Source organism: Neodiprion pinetum, chromosome 6 (assembly GCF_021155775.2).
Source record: "Neodiprion pinetum isolate iyNeoPine1 chromosome 6, iyNeoPine1.2, whole genome shotgun sequence".
In the NCBI taxonomy this organism is placed as follows: domain Eukaryota; kingdom Metazoa; phylum Arthropoda; class Insecta; order Hymenoptera; family Diprionidae; genus Neodiprion; species Neodiprion pinetum.
This window is the reverse complement of record NC_060237.1, coordinates 18352970-18373474: the sequence shown is the minus strand read 5'-3', so window position 1 is coordinate 18373474 and position 20505 is coordinate 18352970. Positions and strand designations below refer to the sequence as shown.

General features: G+C 39.8%; 1 protein-coding gene and 1 long non-coding RNA gene across 6 annotated transcripts; one reads left to right on the top strand and one right to left on the bottom strand.

Moving 5' to 3' along the window:
* The first annotated feature begins 4955 nt into the window (after positions 1-4955).
* LOC124222164 (uncharacterized) lies at positions 4956-8475 on the top strand. 3 transcript variants are annotated; one of them, XR_011177487.1, is made up of 5 exons: positions 4956-5054; positions 5280-5425; positions 5676-5741; positions 6285-6628; positions 6728-8475. It is a non-coding gene; the product is annotated as an uncharacterized lncRNA (long non-coding RNA). The 3 variants fall into 3 exon arrangements; XR_011177486.1 differs by having other exon boundaries at positions 6285-8475; XR_006883957.2 differs by having other exon boundaries at positions 4956-5080; positions 5300-5425; positions 6285-8475.
* A 7374-nt stretch (positions 8476-15849) lies between these two features.
* LOC124222159 (uncharacterized) lies at positions 15850-19734 on the bottom strand. 3 transcript variants are annotated; one of them, XM_069136841.1, is made up of 8 exons: positions 19429-19734; positions 19065-19188; positions 18704-18826; positions 18354-18464; positions 17990-18122; positions 17389-17464; positions 17240-17305; positions 15850-16886 (listed from the first exon to the last, which is right to left on the bottom strand). In XM_069136841.1, the coding sequence occupies exons 2-4, from the start codon at positions 19174-19176 to the stop codon at positions 18394-18396; spliced, it is 306 nt and encodes a 101-aa protein (XP_068992942.1). In that variant the 5' UTR covers positions 19177-19188; positions 19429-19734; the 3' UTR covers positions 15850-16886; positions 17240-17305; positions 17389-17464; positions 17990-18122; positions 18354-18393. The 3 variants fall into 3 exon arrangements, 2 of the variants coding, with proteins under 2 accessions (XP_068992942.1, XP_068992944.1); XM_069136843.1 differs by lacking the exon at positions 18354-18464; XR_006883947.2 differs by lacking the exons at positions 17990-18122; positions 18354-18464; positions 18704-18826; positions 19065-19188; positions 19429-19734 and adding an exon at positions 17571-17655.
* Positions 19735-20505: the final 771 nt, after the last annotated feature.

Here is a 20505-nt window from a genome sequence, read left to right as displayed (position 1 = left end):
ATGGAAGTGCAGTAGAGTTTTTGCTACCATAAACGACAAGGCAGACAAGTTGTTTTGACATTGGCTGTTCTGGTGCCTCAGAAGCTTAGAACATAAATACTCGGAGCGACCCTTGCCATAGTTTGTGTACACAATAAAATATTTGACGGTAAATTTTCCAGCTAGAAACCTACTTTGAAGATACTGTTTGAATTCTTTGATCAAATCGCATAAAAGCGTCCCGTGATACATTCTAAGCAACCTAGCTAACTGATTTTAAGTCAGTAACCGCTTTATCTAGCCCTCACTTCATGATTTCGCTGTCCTACGGCAGTGTTGCCAAATAAGGAGAATTTTTCCTAATTTGCCTCGAGCGTTGACTGAAGAATATAAAGACGGATACCCGTGGGTAAATTTTTGTGACGAGTTTTTGGCGGGCAAGTGGGCCCAGGTGGGCCTGGGACACTCGACATTCGTAGCAGCCAAAGTAGTGTCGATATGAAAGATTAAGGCCGTGTTCGAAAATTGACTGACAGTACTGTCAGCAATCTTTTATCTCTTTTGCGCTTCCAAGTTTGTCAATAGCTCTGACTCTGTCCTAGGGATTTTTGAGTACTGTCAGTCAATTTACGAACACGGCCTTAAGATTGAGTCGGTAAAATGTGAGTACGTAGACTACTTGTCGACTGCGACTTAGAAATGTCGATCAGCTCGATGATCCCCGTGAGAAGACGCGTAAACGCGTCCGCCGCCAACTACCACAACCCCTGAGCACGTCTAACCTCCATCAACTACCTGCTCCCAGCGCCGAATTTAACTTGGAGCCGCCTGTAGTCCCGAACTTATTCGCCGCCCCCCCCGCACCTAGTAATCTGTTCACTTATGGATTTTTTCAATCAGGATCGATCAATATTTGATAATTTGTATCACACATGCTCATAAGCAGTCATTTTATTCAATATTTTTCGATATAGCTACATACATATAATAATAATAGTGACATACAGGTAAATCGGGCGCTGATTCGGGGACTTCCCCCTATACTAGTGTGTGGTTTAAAGGGCTACTCATGAATTCACTCCCATCCAAAATTCTCCAACGCCGTGGTAGAAGTTTCACTTCAAAAAATCCATTCTACAAGTTGCATATGATTTTGATTTACCAAAAAAATTGAATTTCCAGTGCCCATTTTTGCAGCCCCTAGAAAATGCCACTCTAGGCCATAGCATATAAGAATAGACCGCGTGAGCGGGCTGGGAAGGCGATAGCGTGGTAGAAAGAGAAAGCTGCATATAGGCCCTCTTCTATCCTTGTCTAATCGCGCATGCGCGAGACACGCGAGTTGTGTATGCCAGTATACTACACTGCGAGGCGTGAGAGTAAAAAAACTTTTATTCATACATTTTCTATTTCATCCTTACTAGAAGAATACTGAACGCGCATGCGCGCGATTAGACAAGGATAGAAGGATGGGCCCATATGCAGCTTTCTCTTTCTATCACGCTATCGCATTCACCAACGAGCTACCTTCGAGCTCGCACGGTCTATTCTTATATGTCTATGCTCTAGGCCCGGGCCTCTCGAGCCTATAGGTAAGTCCGGCGCTGTCTCCTCCCACCTCCGACCGCCTTCGTCGTCCTCGTCAACTTCGACCCCATCATCCTCCTCCGCACCCTCGGCCCACGTGATTATCATCGTCGTCGTCCTCCTCGACCATCGCCGATCACTTCCGGCCACCTCCAAACACTTCCTACCCCCTCCAGCCACCGCCAAACACCTCCTGTCACCTCCTACCACCTTCAAACACCGCTTACCATCTCCGTCCATCTCCTACCACCCCCTGCCAACTCTTGCCACCTCCTACCACCCCGTACCACCGCCTACCATTTCCGAACACCTCCAACCACCACCGACCTCCGCCGACCACCTTCGTCCTCTGCGTCCCCCTGCTCGGCCATGTATTCTATAACATTAATATTCATAATTATTCCAACAACTTTTAATTTTTTCTCTCGATCTTGAACTTTCGTAGGCATAGAATCGAAACGCTGTTTTAGCTAGTCGCAAGGGAAGTATCTACGTTGGATACAGAAGCAGAATTGTTTTTCGAAAAGTGTTCGTATGGCAGAAAATCCAAAGTAACTGTAATTCATCACGGATACACTAATTTTAAGATGAAATGGATGCTCCGTATGTGAGACAGTATTTAACGCAGTGTCCTGATTTACAGACCTAAAAAGGCGATTGTCGGCGATTTTTTTTTTTAATCGGGAGAGATAAACGAAGCTTCTTAAAACCTAGAGTGTATTTTAACACACAATTGAAAACTACAAGCAAACTTTTGTATCATCCAACTGTCGCAGAACGGCGGCGTTATTAGCTGATCCGTCAACTGAAGAATATACCCTTTAGTCAGCGGCTGACCATCGCAGGGCCTAGCCGCTTGAGTCTGGAATCGGCAGGGAAGATAAAGTGCGTATTTCTTGTCTGAAATGTGAAAACTAAAATCATTACACATCATATCATCATACATCATACATCATACATCATACATCATAAATAGTATTGAAATTCGAAACCAAAGTTTGGATGTTCGGATGTTTAAAAAGTGACGTCACCCAAAATTTTTTTCTCTCGAAGTCATCGAACTATAGTAATCGAAAATCAGCTAGCCGAATTCCTCAGTCTGGAAGCAACCGCGCAGTAGAGCGGACGGATGAGAGTCGCGCTCCGCAAATTTCGAGTACCGGGTTCTCTACCTCCCGGATCCCGCGCTGCGGGTCCGCTACGTATTTCGAGTACCGGGTTCTCAACCTCCCGGATCCCGCGCTTCGGGTCCGCTACGTGGTGAAACTCGACTTCCAGGATAAGCGCTCCGTGGTTCCTGGTTCATGTTTACAACAAATTATTTCAATTCGTTTTTCGCGCAAGCCCAAATTCAGTAGCTGTCAGTGCGCTAATAAAATTTCTATAACTTTATAATCTTCTCATAATCTTTTTGGTAAAATATGTCAATAAAAAAATTATATTAAACCTTACACATTATTTTTGATTTGTTCTCATGCTGAAAATATTTATTAGTATTCGAGGTATAACTCGAGGTGGTTGGCGGTGGTCGTTGGAGGTGGTTAGGGGTGGTTGCGGGTAATCAAGGTAATTCAGGAGGAGGGGGACGAGGATTTGTGCTCGGTGAGTTTAACGTTTTTATAATATTCGATGGCAATTGTAATTATATTTCATCTAATCTTTTTCAAACTTGTCATCTTTCCAATAAATTATTTAAATTCATTCTTCGCGCAAGCACAAATTCAGTAGCTATCCATGCGCTAATAAAATTTATTATATTATTAAGTAATTAATTAATTATATTAATCCTTACACAATATTTTCGATGTGTTCTTATACTGAAAATATTTATTACTATTCAAGGTATAACCTGAAGTGGTTATCGGTGGTTGTTCGAGGTGGTTGAAGGTGGTCGGAGGTGGACGAGAAGGAGGACGAGGAAAACGAGGAGAACAGGGTGGACGAGGAGGACGAGGATTTGTGCTCGGTGAGTAAAACATTTTCATAATATTTGGTGGCAATTGTAATTATATTTCATGTAAAATATTTCAAACTTGTCATGTCTAGAATGAATTATTTCGATTCATTTTTCGCGCAAGCACAAATTCAGTAGCTATCAATGCGCTAATAAAATTTATTGTATTATTAATTAAATAATTAATTATATCAATCCTTACACAATATTTTTGATGTGTTCCTATACCGAGAATATTCATTACTATTCCTGGTATAACCCGAAGTGGTTGGCGGTGGTTGTTGGAGGTGGTTGGCGGTGGTTGGAGGTGGTCGAGCTGGACGAGGTGGAGGACGAGGATTCGTGCTCGGTTAGTTTAACATTTTTATAATATTTGATGAAGTAGGATCAGCATCAGGAGTAGGAATAGGAGTAGGATCAGTAGTAGGAGTTGAAGTTGGAGTAGCAGTAGGAGTAGGAGTAGAAGTAGGCGGGGCGGGGTGGGTCCTGGGAGAGGAGGGGTGGGGATGAAGAGCGCTCCGTGGTTCTAGCTGTCCAGGTCCTTGACCCGGTGACTTCTGACCTTCAGGACTAATTTTCCGTATTTCTGGCTGTCCAGGTCCTCGACCTGATGACTTTTGACCTTCCGGATTAAATTTCAAGTTTACAAGTTTGATTATTGAAAACGTCATATTTTGTGATATCAAACCAATGTGCATGCTGCAGATAAAATTTTGAATCAGAAAAAAAACCGAACGACCAGGAGCAACAAATTGCAATGGGTGAGTGGTTGGCATTGTATACATAGAAATACATGACAATAACGTACCGTTCAATTGAAGCTAAAATTTGTTGTGCGTTGTGTTCCAAAACCTGTCAGCACTTAGCAGATTGTTCTGTGGAATTTTTTGTCGAAATTTATCGACATGAAATCACAATATGTTAAACTTCCATGCATGTGTAAGCGTGATTTGTAGCATTATATGTACAGAAATAATCTAACTCGCAGATTCGGTTTGCGTCACATGGCACAAAGCCAGTGTTTATTCTGTATACTGTGAAGCAAATGCCTGGATTTTTTGGGAAGTCCATCGTGCCCCAGTCTCCCCTACAACTATCGCATATGGTAAAACACCGACAACTAGTAAACGAGCGCACGAGCACAAAAACCAGTTACACTAGGCATCCGACCCCGAGCAAGCTTTAGCGAGCGAGTGTTTGAAAACTAGTTATATCCGATTCGCGCACCATCATATTATCGATGTACTAAAATAACCCAAGAAACCCTGATATCATATTAGTTGTCGAGCTCAAACGTAAAAAGTAACGATTTTTACAAAGAAATTTCTGAACGGAGATGAATGTGATTCAACCTTTTTTTCTGTGTTTTTTAGTTCATCGATGGTAAAAATATATGTCAATTCAAAGTAATTTTAGTTTTTGCATTTCAGACATAAATTACGTACGCCATCTTTCCTGTCAATTCAAGATTCCAGCGACGAGGCGCTTCAATTGCCACCTAATAACTTTGCCATTTTGCGACAATTGATGATGGGTAAATTTTTCTTGTACTGTCCAAATGTGAGTAAAAATATACTCGAAATTTCACAAAGCATCGTTAGTTATCTCCAATTAAAATGAAAATAGCTGACAATCAACGTTTCGCTTAATAATTATCGTACTTGATTGATTTGGAAAAAAAATATTTGTACTTTTCCCAAATTGTATTGATCCTTACACAATATTTTTGATGTGTTCTAACGTTGGAAATATTTATTAGTATTCGATGTATAACCCGAGGTGGTGAGCGGTGGTCGTTAAAGGTCGTTGGAGGTGGTTGGCGGTGGTTGAAGGTGGTCGGAGATGGACGAGGAGGAGGTGGATGAGGAAGATGAGGAGAACAAGGTGGACTAGGATTTGTGCACGGTGAGTAAAACGTTTTTATAATATTTGATGGCAATTGCAATTATATTTTATATAACATATTTCAAACTACATTACAAACTACATGTTTACATTAAATTATTTCAATTCATTTTTCGCGCAAGCACAAATTCAGTAGCTATAAATGCGCCAACAAAAATTATGATATTATTAATTAATTGATTAATTATAATAATCCTTACACTATATTTCTGATGTGTTCTTATACTGAAAATAACTATTACTATTCCAGGAGAAGAACGAGAAGGAAAAGGACAAGGAAGCTGAGGGTAACAAGGTGGACGAGGATTTGTGCTCGGTGAGTTTAACATTTTTATAATATTTGATGAAGTAGGATCAGGATCAGGAGTAGGATCAGAAGTAGGATCAGTAGTAGGAGTTGAAGTTGGAGTAGCAGTAGCAGTAGGAGTAGGACTAGAAGTAGGCGGGGCGGGGCGGGTCGTGGCAGAGGTGGGGCGGGGAGGGGGCGGGGATGTGGGAGAGCGTGAGGGGGAGGGGGTGGGCGTGTGAGGGGGGGGGTTCTGCTCTATCGACTCTAACGGGCTCGCACCAACATTCGTCCTCCCCCCCCCCCCTCCTGCCCTTTCCCATCCCGCTCCCGTCCCTGCCCTTGCCTCCCCCACCCCCTAAAAGATTCGATATATTCAGGTAAATATAAATCATACACGTTTATGTATTTGATTGCATTTATTTTTTCACTGTATAATTCCGTCGTACATATTGCTTGTGCAACACTTTCTCAACTTTTCAATTTCGCGTTGACGACGGTATGTTACCAACGTTTTGCACGCGATAGCTGTCGGTTACGAAGAACTTCATAACAAACTTTATATATTTTTAGGCAACGCCTCCGAAGACTTTTTTCACACCGGCCATCTAATCCTCTGAGTCTGCAGCTTACAATAAAGTTGTGGCATCTAAGAGATGTGAGAACTCGACTGATAGGTCAGAAACTGATGCATCCTCTGCACATCAGTCTGGTAGCAATACTTCGTCATGCGTACAAATACGTTCTTATTCGATGTTGAAAGAATGAGTGATGGATCAGTATCTTACCGAAGAGAGAGATCATCTGGTGTATGGGGGCTGTATTCAATCACGACTCGTTTCGTAATTCAGCAGAGAAAGTGGCTTTATTCAAATACATTTTCTCCGAAATTGATGAAGTCCAAAAATTAGAACACGGTAAATTTAAAATTTCGTATGTAATTAACCTTGGTCTTGCGCCTTACTTTAACAACAATTTATATGATATCACTAAGTCATGTGATACTTATGTACTAGAATTCTGCGAAAGCCTAACCAAGATTGCACAGAAACAACAAATGCATCGCATTGTGAGATATTGGGACAAAGAAAAAAATGAAGTAAGTACGTCGAGGTACCCGACGTCTGTTTTCCTGGAACATACGACTGAAGAAGATTTGTTGAAGGCTTTCAAAAGAGCCATAGATGGATCCGATCTTGAAAAGATTCTACATGCATCGATGGACGGCTCACATGTCAATTTCAAATTTTTTGGCTTCGCAAGGAGGACATTAAATCTGAGAATGATGACCTGAAACTTCTTGATGTCGGTTGATTCGGTATTCATTCGCTGCATTGTGCATTCCAAGCTAGGATTTGCGGTACTGGTTAGGAAATCATCGATTTTTTGAGAGCCTTGTATAACTTTTTTAAAGACGGTCCTTCTCGACGAAAAGAGTTTATAGGATATTACATGAGAAGGAAATATTGAAAGAAATATAATGAAGAATTATAACAGGCCTGAAGGAAGACTTGCTCATTTTTTGATGCGAACGTTGAGAAACACTGACGGTAACGATCATTTCAAAATCTTCATTAAAACATTGCTCATTATATCACATGGTAATGCGAACTTAGAAAGAGTCTTTTCGACCAACAAAGAAAAACTCGTAAAAAATCTTCATGAACAATCTGTGGTACTACGGTAAGTTTACGATGCTGTTATCGCAGCTAGTGGGATACACAATGTTCCAATCACTAAAGCACTTATCCATGCCGCAAGAAATACTCACACGAGATACAAGGCAGCTTTGGTGCAAAAAGCAACAGAGAACAAGGCCCAAGAACATGAGAATGAGCAAACGAAGAGGGTCGCTCGGTAACAAAGAGAACTATCAACAAAAAAGCTGAAAGTGCTCAAAGAAATACACGAGAAAAAAAGCTGATTTCGAAGAAATTAATAACCAGGCGAAGTCCGTTCATCGAGCATAGTGACGAAGAGAAGCAGTTACTAAAACATTACCGTTCTCAAAAATGTATCTCTACCTATCATGTTGTACCGTTTTATAATTTGTGATACTTTTTACTGGCAAAAACTGTTACAAGGGTTACCTAACGCACATCTGGATGTGTATTATCGCGCAAAACCCTCCCGGGGTACATCTGACCCCGATGTTCCAGAAAAACCAATTCACAACCTATGTTAAGTTAACTAGTCAAGTTACTTCCTCGTCTATTTCTTCTTATCTACGTAACGCGTATAACACGAGCTACGGATACAATCAACGAGGAGAACTATCGCAACATACCACCAACGAGGAGAACTATCGCAACATACCACCAACGAGGACCACTGGCGCCACAAGGGACTAATTTCTTGGCAATTATTTATGTACATGCATGTGTATATGTATACTTATGCATGTGTATATACATGTATACACATATTTAGAACTAGATTTTTACAATAAACACAGAGGTTTTAGTACATTCGCATACGGATTTCTGTGTATGGGTATACTTGAACTAAAATATCCTCATCTCTAATACGGAGTTCTTCGTAATTCGCATTTGTCTTGTAACCCAATGTCCTACATACGATGGCAAAAATCGAGATCCAACTTAACTGAGTCTCAAAGCCCTGTTGACATAAAAGCAGCTATTTGATAGAAATTGTAGTTTATAGTTTACACAGCCCATTGCATGATATTTCATTATAAATACATATGTTTCAATGTATTTAGAAATAATTTATCAAATATACAGAGGTCATGTGCAAATAATAAATGAATTCGACCGCAGTTTGATGTATTCATTAGAGCTTTAACAATAAATTTAAACTTTATTACTTCTTTTATTTTATTATGGATAATCAAAAACATTTCCGACTATTCGTGCTGTGGAAGCATGTGGATTAAACCAAATGTAGCGAAGGATTAGAAACAGTGTATGTAGAGTACGGGTATTTTTCTAATAATGCAAACACGTGCCGCTAGCTTAGTTTTGACATATCTAGAATACCACGCCTTGCGAATCAGCTTTCCAGACAGAGATGAATGATGAATTTTAAGGACTGCATTATCGTTGTTGAATACTCTATGCCTCATGGGAAAAGAAAATCTGTAACGAAAAAATTGATGCACTGGATCATCGTCGACTTTAACTTTTCAAATGTCCTACCATTTTCGAACACCTCCAACCATCCTATTTACCTATATTACTAGATCAGCTATGATATGAAAAGAGAAGAATTATTCATTTCGAAATGGTATTCTATTCGACGCGCGCTCGATGTATTCCATAACATTAGTATTCATAATTATTCCAACAACTTTTCATTTGCTCTCTCGATCTTGAATTTTCATAGGCATAGAATCGAAACGCTGTTTTAGCTGGTCGCAAGTGAAGTATCTGCGTTGGGTGGAGGAGCAGAAATGTTTTTCGAAAAGTATTCGGATGGAAAAAAATTCAGAGTAACTGCAATACATCACGGATGCGCTAATTTTGAACGAGATGAAATGGATGCTTCGTATATGAGATAGTATTTAACGCTGCGTAGTGATTTAAAGACCTAGAAAGGTGATAGGGAGAGAAAGAACGACGCTTCTTAACACTTCGAGTGTATTTCAACACACATTTGAAAGATAGGAGCGAAATTTTTCATCATCCAACTGTCGCAGAACGACTGCGTTATTAGCTGACCCGTTAACTGAAGGATATTTATTTAGTCACCGGCTGACAATGGAAGGGCCTGGCCGCTTGAGTCTGGAATCGGCAGGAGAGATGAAGTGTGTATTTCTTGTATGAAACGTGAAAACTAAAAGCATTATACATCATATCATATCATCATACATCATACATCATACATCGTACATCATACATCATCATACATAGTATCAAAGTTCGAAACCATAGTTTGGATGTCGGACGTTCAGAAAGTGACGTCACCAATTCAAAATCAGCTAGCCGAATTCCTCAGTCGGGAAACAACCGCGCAGTAGAGCGGACGCATGAGAGTCGCGCTCCGCAAATTTCGAGTCTCGGGTTCTCAACCTCCCGGATCCCGCGCTTCGGGTCCGCTACGTATTTCGAGTACCGGGTTCTCAACCTCCCGGATCCCGCGCTTCGGGTCCGCTACGCGGTGAAACTCGACTTCCGGGATAAGCGCTCCGTGGTTCCTGGTTCACGTTCACAATAAATTATTTCAATTCGTTTTTCGCGCAACCCCAAATTCGGTAGCTGTCAGTCCGCTAATAAAATTTCTCGACTTCCAGGATAAGCGCTCCGTGGTTCCTGGTTCACGTTTACAATAAATTATTTCAATTCGTTTTTCGCGCAAACCCAAATTCGGTAGCTGTCAGTCCGTTAATAAAATTTTTCGACTTCCAGGATAAGCGCTCCGTGGTTCCTGGTTCACGTTTACAATAAATTATTTCAATTCGTCTTTCGCGCAACCCCAAATTTGGTAGCTGTCAGTCCGCTAATAAAATTTCTCGACTTCCAGGATAAGCGCTCCGTGGTTCCTGGTTCACGTTTACAATAAATTATTTCAATTCGTTTTTCGCGCAAGCCCATATTCAGTAGCTGTCAGTCCGCTAATAAAATTTCTCGACTTCCAGGATAAGCGCTCCGTGGTTCCTGGTTCACGTTTACAATAAATTATTTCAATTCGTTTTTCGCGCAACCCCAAATTCGGTAGCTGTCAGTCCGCTAATAAAATTTCTCGACTTCCAGGATAAGCGCTCCGTGGTTCCTGGTTCACGTTTACAATAAATTATTTCAATTCGTTTTTCGCGCAAACCCAAATTCGGTAGCTGTCAGTCCGTTAATAAAATTTCTCGACTTCCAGGATAAGCGCTCCGTGGTTCCTGGTTCACGTTTACAATAAATTATTTCAATTCGTTTTTCGCGCAACCCCAAATTCGGTAGCTGTCAGTCCGCTAATAAAATTTCTCGACTTCCAGGATAAGCGCTCCGTGGTTCCTGGTTCACGTTTACAATAAATTATTTCAATTCGTTTTTCGCGCAAGCCCATATTCAGTAGCTGTCAGTCCGCTAATAAAATTTCTCGACTTCCAGGATAAGCGCTCCGTGGTTCCTGGTTCACGTTTACAATAAATTATTTCAATTCGTTTTTCGCGCAACCCCAAATTCGGTAGCTGTCAGTCCTATTCAAGGTATAACCTGAGGTGGTTATCGGTGGTTGTTCGAGGTGGTTGAAGGTGGTCGGAGGTGGACGAGGAAAAGAACGAGGAGGACGAGGATTTGTGCTGGGTGAGTAAAACACTTTTATAATATTTCATGGCAATTGTATTTATATTTCATCTGAAATATTACAAACTTGTCACATTTACAATAAATTATTTCAATTCATCTTTCGTGCAAGCACATATTCAGTAGCTATAAATAATCTTATACAATTTATTATATTATCAATTAATTAATTAATATTCCTATAATATTTAATGGCAATTGTAATTATATTTCATCTGAAATATTACAAACTTGTCACGTTTACAATAAATTATTTCAATTCAGTTTTCGTGCAAGCACATATTCAGTAGCTATGAACAATCTTATACAATTTATTATATTATTAATTAATATTCTTATCATATTTGATGGCAATTGTAATTATATTTCATCTGAAATATTACAAACTTGTCACGTTTACAATAAATTATTTCAATTCATTTTTCGTGCAAGCACATATTCAGTAGCTATGAATAATCTTATACAATTTATTACATTATTAATTAATTGATTAATTACATTAATCCTTACACAATATATTTGATGTGTTCCTATACTAAAAATATTCATTACTATTCCAGGTATTACCCGAGGTGGTCGGAGGTGGACGAGGAGGAGGACGAGCTGGACGAGGAGGAGGACCAGGTGGACGAGGAGGAGGCGGGGTGGGTCGTGGGAGAGGACCTCTCCTCTTCTCAGAGGAGAGGAGGGGGAGGGGCGGGTCGTGGGAGAGGACCTCTCCTCTCCTCAGAGGAGAGGAGGGGGAGGGGCAGGGAAGGGGGAGAGGTGGGCGGGGAGGGGGAAGGGAAGGGAAGGGAAGGGAAGGGGAGAGGAGGGGCAGGGGGAGGGAGGGAGGGGGGGAGGGGAGGGCCGGGGCGCGGGGGGGGGGGGGTGTACTGCTCTATTAACTCTAACGGGCTCGCATTCACATCCGCCCTCCTCTCCCCCGCCCCCCCCGCGCCCTCCCTCCCTCCCGCCCTCCCTCCCTCCCCCCCTCCCTCCCGCCCCCCCTCCCCCTCCCCCCTCCCCCTCCTCACCCCTTCCCTTCCCTTCCCTTCCCTTCCCCCTCCCCGCCCACCTCTCCCCCTTCCCTGCCCCTCCCCCTCCTCTCCTCTGAGGAGAGGAGAGGTCCTCTCCCACGACCCACCCCTCCCCCTCCTCTCCTCTGAGGAGAGGAGAGGTCCTCTTCCACGACCCACCCCGCCTCCTCCTCGTCCACCTGGTCCTCCTCCTCGTCCAGCTCGTCCTCTTCCTCGTCCACCTCCGACCACCTCGGGTAATACCTGGAATAGTAATGAATATTTTTAGTATAGGAACACATCAAATATATTGTGTAAGGATTAATGTAATTAATCAATTAATTAATAATGTAATAAATTGTATAAGATTATTCATAGCTACTGAATATGTGCTTGCACGAAAAATGAATTGAAATAATTTATTGTAAACGTGACAAGTTTGTAATATTTCAGATGAAATATAATTACAATTGCCATCAAATATGATAAGAATATTAATTAATAATATAATAAATTGTATAAGATTGTTCATAGCTACTGAATATGTGCTTGCACGAAAACTGAATTGAAATAATTTATTGTAAACGTGACAAGTTTGTAATATTTCAGATGAAATATAATTACAATTGCCATTAAATATTATAGGAATATTAATTAATTAATTGATAATATAATAAATTGTATAAGATTATTTATAGCTACTGAATATGTGCTTGCACGAAAGATGAATTGAAATAATTTATTGTAAATGTGACAAGTTTGTAATATTTCAGATGAAATATAAATACAATTGCCATGAAATATTATAAAAGTGTTTTACTCACCCAGCACAAATCCTCGTCCTCCTCGTCCTTTTCCTCGTCCACCTCCGACCACCTTCAGCCACCTCGAACAACCACCGATAACCACCTCAGGTTATACCTTGAATAGGACTGACAGCTACCGAATTTGGGGTTGCGCGAAAAACGAATTGAAATAATTTATTGTAAACGTGAACCAGGAACCACGGAGCGCTTATCCTGGAAGTCGAGAAATTTTATTACCGGACTGACAGCTACCGAATTTGGGCTTGCGCGAAAAACGAATTGAAATAATTTATTGTAAACGTGAACCAGGAACCACGGAGCGCTTATCCTGGAAGTCGAGAAATTTTATTAGCGGACTGACAGCTACCGAATTTGGGCTTGCGCGAAAAACGAATTGAAATAATTTATTGTAAGCATGACAAGTTTGAAAAATTTTGAATACAACATAATTACAATTGCCATTAAATATTATAAGAATATTCATTAATTATTTAATAATATAATAAATTGTATAAGCTTATTCATAGCTACTGAATATGTGCTTGCGCGAAAAATGAATTGAAATAATTTAATGTAAACATGACTAGATTGAAATATTTTAGATAAAATATAATTATAATTGCCAGCAAATATTATAAAAGTGTTTTACTCACCGAGCACAAATCCTCGTCCCTCTCCTCCTGAATCACCGCGATTACCCGCAACCACCCCTAACCACCCCCAACGACCACCGCCAACCACCTCGAGTTATACCTCGAATGCTAATAAATATTTTCAGGATGAGAACAAATCAAAAATACCGTGTAAGGTTTAATATAATTTTTTCATCGATATATTTTACCAAAAAGATTATGAGAAGATTATAAAGTTATAGAAATTCTATTAGCGCACCGACAGCTACTGAATTTGGGCTTGCGCGAAAAACGAATTGAAATAATTTATCGTAAACATGAACCAGGAACCACGGAGCGCTTATCCTGGAAGTCGAGAAATTTTATTAGCGCACCGACAGCTACTGAATTTGGGCTTGCGCGAAGAACGAATTGAAATAATTTATTGCCAAGATGACAAGTTTGAAAAAGATTAGATGAAATATAATTGCAATCGCCATCGAATATTATAAACTTGTTAAAATCACCGAGCAGAAATCCTCGTCCCTCTCCTCCTGAATCACCGCGATTACCCGCAACCACCCCTAACCACCCCCAACGACCACCGCCAACCACCTCGAGTTATACCTCGAATGCTAATAAATATTTTCAGGATGAGAACAAATCAAAAATACCGTGTAAGGTTTAATATAATTTTTTTATCGATATATTTTACCAAAAAGATTATGAGAAGATTATAAAGTTATAGAAATTTTATTAGCGCACCGACAGCTACTGAATTTGGGCTTGCGCGAAAAACGAATTGAAATAATTTATTGTAAACATGAACCGGGAACCACGGAGCGCTTATCCTGGAAGTCGAGAAATTTTATTAGCGCACCGACAGCTACTGAATTTGGGCTTGCGCGAAAAACGAATTGAAATAATTTATTGTAAACATGAATCAGGAACCACGGAGCGCTTATCCTGGAAGTCGAGTTTCACCGCGTAGCGGACCCGAAGCGCGGGATCCGGGAGGTTGAGAACCCGGTACTCGAAATACGTAGCGGACCCGAAGCGCGGGATCCGAGAGGTTGAGAACCCGGTACTCGAAATTTGCGGAGCGCGACTCTCAACCGTCCGCTCTACTGCGCGGTTGTTACCAGACTGAGGAACTCGGCTAGCCGATTTTAGATTGGTGACGTCACTTTCCGAACATCCGAAAATTCAAACTTTGGTTTCGAACTGTAATACTAGGTATGATGATGTATGATGTATGATGTATGATGTATGATGTATGATGTATGATGTACGGTGTATGATGTATGATGTATGATGATATGATATGATGTATAATGATGTTAGTTTTCACATTTCATACAAGAAATACACACTTTATCTCTCCTGCCTATTCCAGACACAAGCGGCCAGGCCCTTCGATGGTCAGCCGTTGACTGAAGATATATCCTTCGGTTAACGGGTCAGCTGATAACGCTGCCGTTCTGCGACAGTTGGATGATGAAAAATTTTGCTCGTATCTTTCAAATGTGTGTTAAAATACACTCGAAGTGTTAAGAAGCTTCGTTCTTTCTCTCCCTATCACCTTTTTAGGTCTTTAAATCACTACGCAGCGTTAAATACTGTCTCATATACGAAGCATCCATTTCATCTCGTTCAAAATTAGCGCATCCGTGATGTATGGCAGTTACTCTGAATTTTTTTCCATCCGAATACTTTTCGAAAATAATTCTGCTCCTCCACCCAACGCAGATACTTCACTTGCGACCAGTTAAAACAGCGTTTCGATTCTATGCCTATGAAAATTCAAGATCGAGAGAGCAAATGAAAAGTTATTGGAATAATTATAAATACTAATGCTATGGAATACATCGAGCGCGCGTCGAATAGAATCCCATTTCGAAATGAATAATTCTTCTCTTTTCATATCATAGCTAATCTAGTAATATAGGTAAATAGGATGGTTGGAGGTGTTCGGAAATGGTAGGAGGTGGTCGGCGCTGGCATTGATGGTCGGAGGTGGCAGGGGGAGGTAGGAGGTGTTCGAAAAGGGTAGGACATTTCATAAGTTAAAGTCGACGATGATCCGGTGCATCAATTTTATCGTTACAGATTTTCGTTTCCCATGAGGCATAGAGTATTCAACAACGATAATGCAGTCCTTAAAATTCATCATTCTCTGTCTGGAAAGCTGATTCGCAAGGCGTGGTATTCTAGATATGTCAAGACTAAGCCAGCGACACGTGTTTGCATTATTAGAAAAATACCTGTACTCTACATACACTGTTTCTAATCTTTTGCTACATTTGGTTTAATCCCCATGCTTCCACAGCACGAATAGTCGGAAATGTTTTTGATTATCCATAATAAAATGAAAGAAGTAACAAAGCTTAAATTTATTGTTAAAGCTCCAATGAATACATCAAACTGCGGTCGAATTCATTTATTATTTGCACACGACCTCTGTACATTTGATAAATTATTTCTAAATACATTGAAACATATGTATTTATAATGAAATACCATGCAATGGGCTGTGTAAACTATAAACTATAATTTCTATAAAATAGCTGCTTTTATGTGAACAGGGCTTTGAGACTCAGTTAAGTTGGATCTAGATTTTTGCCATCGTATGTAGGACATTGGGTTACAAGAACAAATGCGAATTACGAAGAACTCCGTATTAGAGATAAGGATATTTTAGTTCAAGTATACCTATACACAGAAATCCGTATGTGAATATACTAAAACCTCTGTGTATACCTCTCTGTATATAGTATAATATATATAGTATATAGATTATATATCTCTGTATATATAATAATTGCCAAGAAATTAGAAACACTCACAACTTTACGCAAATAGAGTAAAACGTAAGGTTAATAATATACAAATTACACGAGCGCAACATAAAACGTGGCAAGGGTAATCCTAGTGCAGTGATTGTATAAACTGAAGAAGTATACATTTACATATACATGATATAAATTAATAGACTAGAAAAAAGTATTTAGAGAGCTTATCTAATTCCGATCTTGTCACAATAGATCATTAACATAATCAATATACGGTTTAAGCTGTATTAGCTACATTCACAATTAGAGATAATATTTTTTATCCATTTTTATAGTTATTCAATTTCTTGTACAACAATTTTTCAAACTTCACCGCAAAATGCCCAACGAGTTCTCGTAGTGCAAATACGAGTCCAATTACCTTACAGATGGCATTACATTGATTTTTGCCTTCTCGCGTCGAGTTATAAATACAGAGAAATCTCAATGAGGGCTCATTTCTATAAGATTTATTGTAGTGCTATATTCGTAGCTGTACCTGTTATTCTATATTATATACTGTCCTTAATTTTAAACACACACCACAACAATGGCTGAAAGCACAATGGCAAGAGAGGAGCAATCTACATCTTAATAAATCTTTTCTTCTTTATACGTAGCACAGCGATGTCACGTCGGAGGATATGTACTAGTGGATCACTAGGTGGGGCACAGAACTGAAACATAATTATGTTGAAAATCTTCAACATCTCTTACAGAAAGTAGGTACGTTACCAGACCTTATATACCAACAATGAATATTCATAGAGGCTATATCCATAAATACTTACAAAAGTAAGCTAATATTTCACCCGCAATTGCTTGTTACTGATAACTTGATATGATTACAATTTGGTTTATTACGGTTTACTTATTTTCAGACAATCCTGAAGTTGTATTCCAAGTTTTTCTAAAAATTCATCGCCTGAATAACTTTACGAACTTCAACCTCATGATAATAACTGGACCGTGAAATATACAAGTATTTATCTCGCACGGATTCAAAACAAGGTGAAAGAAATCAACCCACCTTTCAATATGTAGTCCGTTAATAATGTGGGCACCGTTGGACTATCCTCATTAATATCCTTTTATACTGAAAACAAAAACATATTGTTAATTTCGAATGAAGTTATTAAGTCATTGTTGGTACTGTTACCAAGAAGTTGTAAAACTTACTCTTAATGAGGACTTGTAAAGCTTGATTATCAGGTGGGCCACTGTCCATGTGATAAGGTATCACTGTTGTCAAATACTGTAAATTTCCAATATATTTTTGTCAGGTTAGAAACGTATCTCATAGGTCTAACAAGATTGACAAAGTACTAATCAGACTTTGCTCGTAAATCTAAGATGCCTACCTTGGAATCTTGTATGGATCTATGCTGCGGCAAAGGGCTGTTACTATTTTGTATTTGGTTTCTCTTCTTTGTCACTCCACCCTATCCTACCCTACCCCCCCCCCCCCCCAACGAGCACCCTGCTGCTATTACTACTACTACTCCTATTACTACACCTACTCCTGATCCTACTCCTACTTCTACTCCTGATACTACTTATTCACCTGATCCCACAGCTACTCGAGGTTCTACTCCTGATCCCACACCTACTCCTGATTCTACTGCTGATCCTACACCAACTCCTGATTCTATCCCTGATCCTACACCTACTCCTGATCCTACTCCTGATCCTTGTTTTATTCGTACTTCTACTTCTACTCCCACTCCTACTCCCATTCCTGATCCTACTTCATCAAATACTATAATGATGTTAAACTCACCGAGCACAAATCCTCGTCCTCCTCTTCCACCGTGTTCTCCTCGTCTTCCTCGTCCTCCTCCTCGTTCAGCTCGACTGCCTCCATCCACCGCTAACTACCTCCAACGACCACTGCTAACCACCTCGGGTTATACCTGGAATAGTGATAAATATTTTTAGTATAAGAACACATCAAAAATATCATGTAAGGATTAATATAATTAATTAATATGTAATAAATTTTATTAGCGCATTTGAAGCTACTGAACATGTGCTTGCGCGAAAAATGAATTGTAGTAATTTATTGTAAACATGACAAGTTTGAAAAATTCTAAATACAATGTTAATGCAATCACCAATAAATATTATAAAAATGTTTCACTCACCGAGCACAAATCCTCGTCCTCCGCGTCCACCTCGTTCTCCTCATCTCCCTCGTCCTCCTCCTCGTCCACCTCCAACCACCGCCAACCACCGATAACCACCTCGGATTATACCTGGAACAGTAATAAATATTTTCAGTATAAGAACACATGAAAAATATTCTGTTCGGATTAATATAATTGATCAATTAATTAATATGTAATACATTTCATTAGTGCATTTAGAGCTACTGAATATGCGCTTGCGCGAAAAATGAATTGGAATAATTTATTGTAGACATGACAAGTTTGAAATATTTTAGATGAAATATAATTACAATTGCCATCAAATATTACAAAAATGTTTTACTCACCGAGCACAAATCCTCGTCCTCCTCGTCCACCTTGTTCTCCTATTTTCCTCGCCCTCCTCCTCGTCCACCTCCGACCACCTCCAACCACCGCCAACAACCACCGATAACCACCTCGGGTTATACCTGGAATAGTATAAATATTCCAAGTATAAGAACACATGAAAAATATTGTGTTTGGATTAATATAATCAATTAATTAATTAATACGTAATAAATTTTATGAGCGCATTTGAAACTACTGAATATGTGCTTGCGCGAAAAATGAATTGAAATAATTTATTGCAAACATGACAACTTTCAAAAATTTTGAATACAATGTAAATGCAATTACCAATAAATATTATAAAAATGTTTCACTCACCGAGCACAAATCCTCGTCCTCCTCGTTCACCTTGTTTTCCTTGACTTCCTCGTCCTTCTCCTCGTCCACCTCCAACCACCGCCAACCACCTCCAACAACCACCTTCAACCATCTCGGGTTATACCTTGAATAGTAATAAATATTTCCAGTATAAAAACACATTAAAAATATTGTGTAAGGATTACTATAATTAATTAATCAGTTAATAATATAATAAATTTTATCAGCGCATTCATAGCTACTGAATTTGTGCCTGCGCGAATAATGAATTGAAATAACTTATTGTAAACGTGACAAGTTCGAAAAATTTGAAATGAAATATAATTGGAATTGCCATTAAACATTACAAAAATGTTGAACTCACCGAGCACAAATCCTCGTCCTCCTCGTCCACCTCGTCCTCCTCGTCTTCCTCCTCGTCCACCTCCCACCACCGCCAACCACCTCCAACAACCACCGCCAACGACCTCGGGTTATACCGCGAATACTAATAAATATTTTCAGTATCAGAACACATCAAAAATATTGGGTAAGGATTATTATAATTTTTGTAACGACACATATTATCCAGAAGATTGTGAGAAAATTTCAAAAAATTATAGAAATTTTATTAGCGCACTGACAGCTACTGAATTTAGGCTTGCGTGAAAAATGAATTAAAATACGGAGCGCTTGTCCTGGAAGTCAAGCTTCACCAGGTAGCAAACCTGGAGCGCAGGAACCACGAAGTGCTTGTCCTGGAATTTAAGTTTCACCAGGTAGTGGACCCGGAGCGCAGAAATTACGAAGCGCCTGTCCTGGAACTCAAGTTGCACTAGGACGCGGACCCCGAGCGCACGATCCAGGAGGTAGAGAACCCGGTACTCGAAATCTGCGGAGCGCGATTTTCATACGTCCGCTCTACTGCGCGGTTGTTTCCAGACTGAGGAATTCGGCTAGCAGATTTTCAAGCAGATCGATGACGTTAAGAGAAAAAAAATTCTGAGTGACGTCACTTTCTGAACATCCGAACATATGATGTATGATGTATGATGATATGATACGATGTATAATGATTTTAGTTTGCACATTTCGTACAACAAATACGCACTTTATCCTTCCTGCCGATTCCAGACTCAAGCGGCCAGGCCCTTCGATAGTCAGCCGTTGACTCAAGATATATTCTTCAGTTAACGGGTTAGCTAACTATGCTGCCGTTCTGCGACAGTTGGATGATAAAAAATTTTGCTCATACCTTTCAAATGTGTGTTAAAATACACTTGAAGTTCCAAGAAGCTTTGTTTTTTCTCTCCCTATCACCTTTTTAGGTCTTCAATTCACTACACGGCGTTACTGTCTTATATACCGAGCATCCATTTCATCTCGATCAAAATCAGCGCATCCGTGATATATTACAGTAACTCTGAATTTTTTTCCATACGAATACTTTTTGAAAAACAAT